General features: G+C 41.9%; 1 protein-coding gene across 2 annotated transcripts; it reads right to left on the bottom strand.

The window, feature by feature from the left end:
• Positions 1-19: 19 nt before the first annotated feature.
• Positions 20-3,676, bottom strand: LOC112456242 (ran-binding protein 9). Of its 2 annotated transcripts, none has more exons than XM_025018651.1 (6): positions 2,980-3,676; positions 2,344-2,531; positions 1,992-2,104; positions 1,432-1,779; positions 737-1,060; positions 20-425 (listed from the first exon to the last, which is right to left on the bottom strand). In XM_025018651.1, exons 1-6 carry the CDS (start codon positions 3,580-3,582, stop codon positions 292-294), a joined length of 1,710 nt encoding a protein of 569 aa, XP_024874419.1. In that variant the 5' UTR covers positions 3,583-3,676; the 3' UTR covers positions 20-291. The 2 variants fall into 2 exon arrangements, with proteins under 2 accessions (XP_024874419.1, XP_024874418.1); XM_025018650.1 differs by having other exon boundaries at positions 22-425; positions 1,348-1,779; positions 2,980-3,671.
• Positions 3,677-4,241: the final 565 nt, after the last annotated feature.

Genomic DNA, 4,241 nt, shown 5'->3' with positions numbered 1-4,241 from the left:
ATTTATTTCGAGAGATTTTTCACGACATATTGTTCTTTGATCAAACTAAATCTCATTAATACGGGAATTATAAAACTCGCGTTACTTCTCCTCTTCTTTAGATCGACCGGCTCTTATCGTCAATCATTCGTACATGCCTCATTCTCGGTAGAGATAGATATGCGAGCGTACGATTTTTCGATAAATCAATCCGGGTGATTTCGCGATCTTGTTCGCGCGAATGCAAACGAATATTACTCACCATACTCGCACTGGTAGAAGAGGCGGACGTGGCAGCAGAGGTAGGCACCGTCAATATTGGATAATATTATCTACTACTGCAAATCCGCAGGCCCCTAGGCCATTAGCCGACATCAAGCGAACGAGCTCCCTAGCATGGGATGCTGCGACTTCCAACGGCGGCCGACGGGATAAGTTACTAGACTCTGTTAATCATAATAATCGCAACGTTAGATTGACAATCATTGTCAATTACATTGACAATCAAAATTCTGATTCAATCCTCGAGAATTGCCGTAATTGCTCGAACTCAAATTGCTCGTAGTTGAGTGATGGAATAGAATTTAAAAAGCATACAAATAAATAATAAGATAATAAAATAAAATCATTAATTAATGACAACAAATTTAAAAGTAATTTCATTTCATTTCTTCTTGCAGAGCAATTTGGTCCACAGACGTCAAACATACCGTCTTTTTTTTTTCACGTCATTGCGAAAACATGCTTGTTCTCTTACCAAGAATAGCAGAATTCAGTCTGGCGCAGACCGTTTCTCTTTCTTGAGGATTCAGTTGCCAGCCAACTGGCGAATTCCACGGATTGGAGTACGCTAACAAACTGAAAGCGTCCTGCAGCATCTTCTTATTGCTCTCGTTCTTTCCGTACTGCTGTCTCAGATGCACCGACTGCGAGTACAACTGTTTGCCGAATTCCAACATTTTCTCGATCGCCTGCTTGTTACCACCGCACAATTGCTTCTTGTTGCTTTTGTTACATGTCACAGTCACATCGGCGATGTTACTGCTCTGCTGCTGACTCTGATTGGCACTGTTGTCGATTTCTGCAAATATTTGTCTATTCTAAGAACTACGTTCTATTCGATAAATGTAAACCGACAGTAGACAAACGGGCCATTTATTAGACAATTTATAAAGGACCATAATTAAACTTATTACGCGCATCTATATTCAACAACGTTAAATCTATAAATTTATTTAACTATCTCACTCGTTATTTTCGTTCATCTACTGTCTAATTCGTAAGACATTGATTTAATTTTATCTAGTTTTATCTAGAAGATAATCTATTCTCAAACTATTGGTGATATCAACTATATTGAGATCTCACCCATATCTACATCTTCCCCATTTTGACACTTGTACCCATTCGAGTCCAGATTACCATTCTGATACCCGTTACTGTTCTTGATACCGTTCACGCCGGTGACGCTGCTTTCCTCCATTTCTACGTCATCTTCTATCTGACCGTTGACGAACTGTGGGCTGGTGCCGTTTATCGTATTATTGATATTCATCTCTTCCACGGTACCGGCCGGGTTTGCGGACTTCACGTACGCTTTGGTCGATTGTATCACACTGGTCTGATTGGGGTTGCCGTTCTGACAGACCTCCGAGTCGCTGCCGTTCACCATTTCCACGAATTGGCGACACTTGAGCGCGAACAGCAGGTCCGGATCCCGGTCGAGAAGACCAGGGTATAACCGATTTGTCGTGTCTATCGCTTCACCGATACGACCAGACAATATCAACTTTATAACCCCTGTAAATCATTGTCGAATCACAGTGTAAAAATGCAAGCTTAATAATCGACGAGCGGAGTCATCATTCTTCCTCAAATTTCTAAGTGCAATAAGTACTTGTATCATATATTTGTAACTTCTTCACATTTATTTATTATTCTCTCTTGGTGTTTCAGCTGCTTTCGGAAGAGTGACAACCCCGACGAATGGGCGACGACGAGCAAATACCTACTCTGTCGATTTTTGATCGAGTTGTAATCCTCCTCGAACACCTGACCCGTGCTGCTGGCGAATGCCTCGGCGCTGTCGAGATACCCATGATGGACGAGATACGTACACACCATTCTGTCGAATTCGTACATAGCTTCGTTAACTCTCGAGAGATACCGCGAACATTGGTCCGTGGCGATTTTTTTCCCCGCTAACTTCCTCGATTTATCCGCGCAAGCGTTTGGGAAGAACTCTCGCAAATCAAGGAGGATCTTAACGGACAACAATGACAAACGAAGGAGGAGCAAAAGCAACCACGAAGGGAGTGGAATCACGCACCCGGTCCCCGTCTCGCTTTCTGGTCGTATATGTACCTGTGAAGAATCGCCTGCCACTGCCCCTGGCCGTGGTCTGGCGTGGGATAGTTTATGATCTGTAATCTCGTTCGTACGCGCAGTTCGTTGATCATGTCCCCGATGTCGAAGACAAACGGCAACTGTCCGAAGTTTGCGTCCACCACCTCGCCTGGAGTCTGCAGACCGACCGTCGGAAAGAGATTGGGCTGCGAAAGCGAATTTTAGGTAGAATTTCGCTCCATCATATCTAATACACGAATGATACACGATTCGGTAATATACATCAATTTCCGCCACTTTATCAATATCAGGAAAATTCTAAAATCTATACTTTTTATTACGAAATGATTTGAGACCTGTATTTGTGAAGTTTGTCAAAGATCTTGATAAATAATATACAAATAAGTTCTCGTGCGCGAAGAAAAGATATGAAAAAAGAGGGAAACAGAGGGAAGAAATTAATGTATAATATATATAACTGAAAATGAAAGAATGAGAAAGGTGCGGAGAGAAAGAGAGAAATTGCCCGTGTTCTCATGGGATTTAGGACATTTGATCCCCTTTTCTCCGTTTTTTACCCGCGACTGTCCCTTTCGGAACAAAGCACTATTTTTTTTTCTTCCGTTTATATTATTGATGCGGTGAATGGCTTACAGGAAGGTCCGTGAAGGCGATGCCCAAGTGATGGCCATTCTTCGTGTAGAAGGCGGTGTTGTCAACGAGATTTACACCGCAGCCGATCACGTCGCCGGTGGTGAAGGTCGGTCCGTAAGGTTGCCCGGTGCCACTTGAGCAGAAACTGTGGCCGTCGTCGCCGTGGTAACCGTATGAATGCTTGTCCCAACCGGGAAGTCTATTTACGTTGACGCCTGAGGCCGAGAGGCCGATGCCCATGTAACCGTCGCGTCCCTTGCTCACGATCTTCACCTCGAAGTAGTACAGGCCGCAGGCAGCCGGTATCGAGTGCGTTGTGCGAACGCTGGCAGCGTCTTTGTGGGTTTTGCCGTAACCTGGAAAAAGAGTACGGCCCCGACTCTCTTTAAAGGAATCGGTGAATCCGAAGACTATAGGTATCCTGTATCGTACGAGAATTTCAGTTACAAGGGCAAACATATTAAAAATAGAGAGACAGAGATGGATGGGCGGAGAGAGGAAGACATATTTGGCGAGTGGGATGTATCTGCTGCTTGAGATTAAAACCAAGGCCGTCGTGCAGCGACGGAGAGATGCAAGGACGAATACCATACGTTCATACATATCTTCCTGCCTACTCGTCCACCATTCTGTAGGATAACGTGTAGTTATCAAATTACGTTTAGAGTACACGGAAGAGATTTATCAAATATAATTGCAAAGATTATTTATTCTCGTACTCTTTTTTTATGTGTAAGCCTGTTTTTATTGTCATTGTACATGTAAAAGTAAGATTATCATAAAAAATAAATATTTCATATTTTACTTAAGATACTGTCCAGAAATTTCATGAAAATTAAATACAATCCTTATTTTTTTCATTTTTATTTCATCATTTTAAGTGTTAATTGTTAAAATTCTTTTAAATGTTTTCAGAAATTCTAGTTTTGAAAGCTGCAGACTTCCATCAATTACACTTAAAAAAAATGTATGAATGGAATAGAAAAGGGAAATGAAGGTGACGGTAAAGAGATGGACTTAAAATTGGAAATATATTCTTGAGAAAGAAGGAGAATCCAATATCTTACATGTCTATATATTTTTCTCTATTTGTAACGCGCTCGCTGGAGCAAGTTTAATCAAATTGGCTGAACACGTAAGTCTACGTGTCAAGATAAAAGTAAGCGAGAACTATGGTCACCTTCGAGATACGCTATGTGCCTTGGATACAACGTGAAATATTGATTTCAAGCTGCATACATTAGCGCCTACCCGAGGAAAAG

The sequence above is a fragment of the Temnothorax curvispinosus genome, unplaced genomic scaffold (assembly GCF_003070985.1).
Source record: "Temnothorax curvispinosus isolate PA1 unplaced genomic scaffold, ASM307098v1 QBEX01006681.1, whole genome shotgun sequence".
NCBI lineage: Eukaryota > Metazoa > Arthropoda > Insecta > Hymenoptera > Formicidae > Temnothorax > Temnothorax curvispinosus.
The sequence above is the reverse complement of the archived record's forward strand: the minus strand, read 5'-3'. Positions and strand labels throughout refer to the sequence as shown.

What these genes read in the sequence shown, in the direction of transcription:
- LOC112456242 (XM_025018650.1), bottom strand. Translation starts at nt 3,582, where the DNA reads ATGTATGAACGTATGGTATTCGTCCTTGCATCTCTCCGTCGCTGCACG. An exon ending in CTCGATCAAAAATCGACAGA is followed by an intron (nt 1,780 to 1,991) that starts GTAGGTATTTGC and finishes AATGATTTACAG; the next exon opens with GGGTTATAAAGTTGATATTG. An exon ending in TGGGGAAGATGTAGATATGG is followed by an intron (nt 1,061 to 1,347) that starts GTGAGATCTCAA and finishes AAATATTTGCAG; the next exon opens with AAATCGACAACAGTGCCAAT.